The sequence below is a fragment of the Asparagus officinalis genome, chromosome 8 (genome assembly GCF_001876935.1).
Source record: "Asparagus officinalis chromosome 8, Aspof.V1, whole genome shotgun sequence".
NCBI classification, from domain to species: Eukaryota; Viridiplantae; Streptophyta; class Magnoliopsida; order Asparagales; family Asparagaceae; genus Asparagus; species Asparagus officinalis.
The window spans coordinates 34,093,773-34,094,162 of record NC_033801.1 but is presented as its reverse complement, the minus strand read 5'-3'; the positions used below and the strand labels follow the sequence as shown (position 1 = coordinate 34,094,162).

General features: G+C 42.6%; 1 protein-coding gene across 1 annotated transcript in view; it reads right to left on the bottom strand.

Moving 5' to 3' along the window:
• Positions 1-161, bottom strand: part of LOC109820292 — a 6,248-nt gene extending 6,087 nt beyond the window's left edge. The window contains exon 1 of the mRNA XM_020386422.1: positions 1-161. This exon is cut by the window's left edge and continues 93 nt beyond it. Coding sequence (XP_020242011.1) covers positions 1-154 — 154 coding nt within the window. The 5' untranslated portion in view covers positions 155-161.

Here is a 390-nt window from a genome sequence, read left to right as displayed (position 1 = left end):
TCGCCCAGCACATGGCCCTGGTCTTCGCGTCGAAAAACCTCGGCCCATTCTTCTCTTTTCCCTTCTCTGAATGATGACTGTCGTCGTTTTGAGAAGGAGAAGGAGAAGGAGAGGCCATTTCCCTTTGTAACTCTCCAATGAGTTTGGAGGGCATGCAATATGGACAAATTTTCAAAATCACCCTCTTTCGCTATTTATTTGCAAAAAACGACCCCTTTTGAAAATAATTACAAAAACCGACCTGTTTTCAGCCCAGCGCTGAAAACAGGTCGGAGTAAAAGTGTTTCCTTTTGATTGGACACTGTTCGCAGGGAAATTCGTTGCTTTCTTCATTAATGATTCCATTGTACACTCTTGTAATAGTCTATCGATTACAAAGATCCGGTCTTT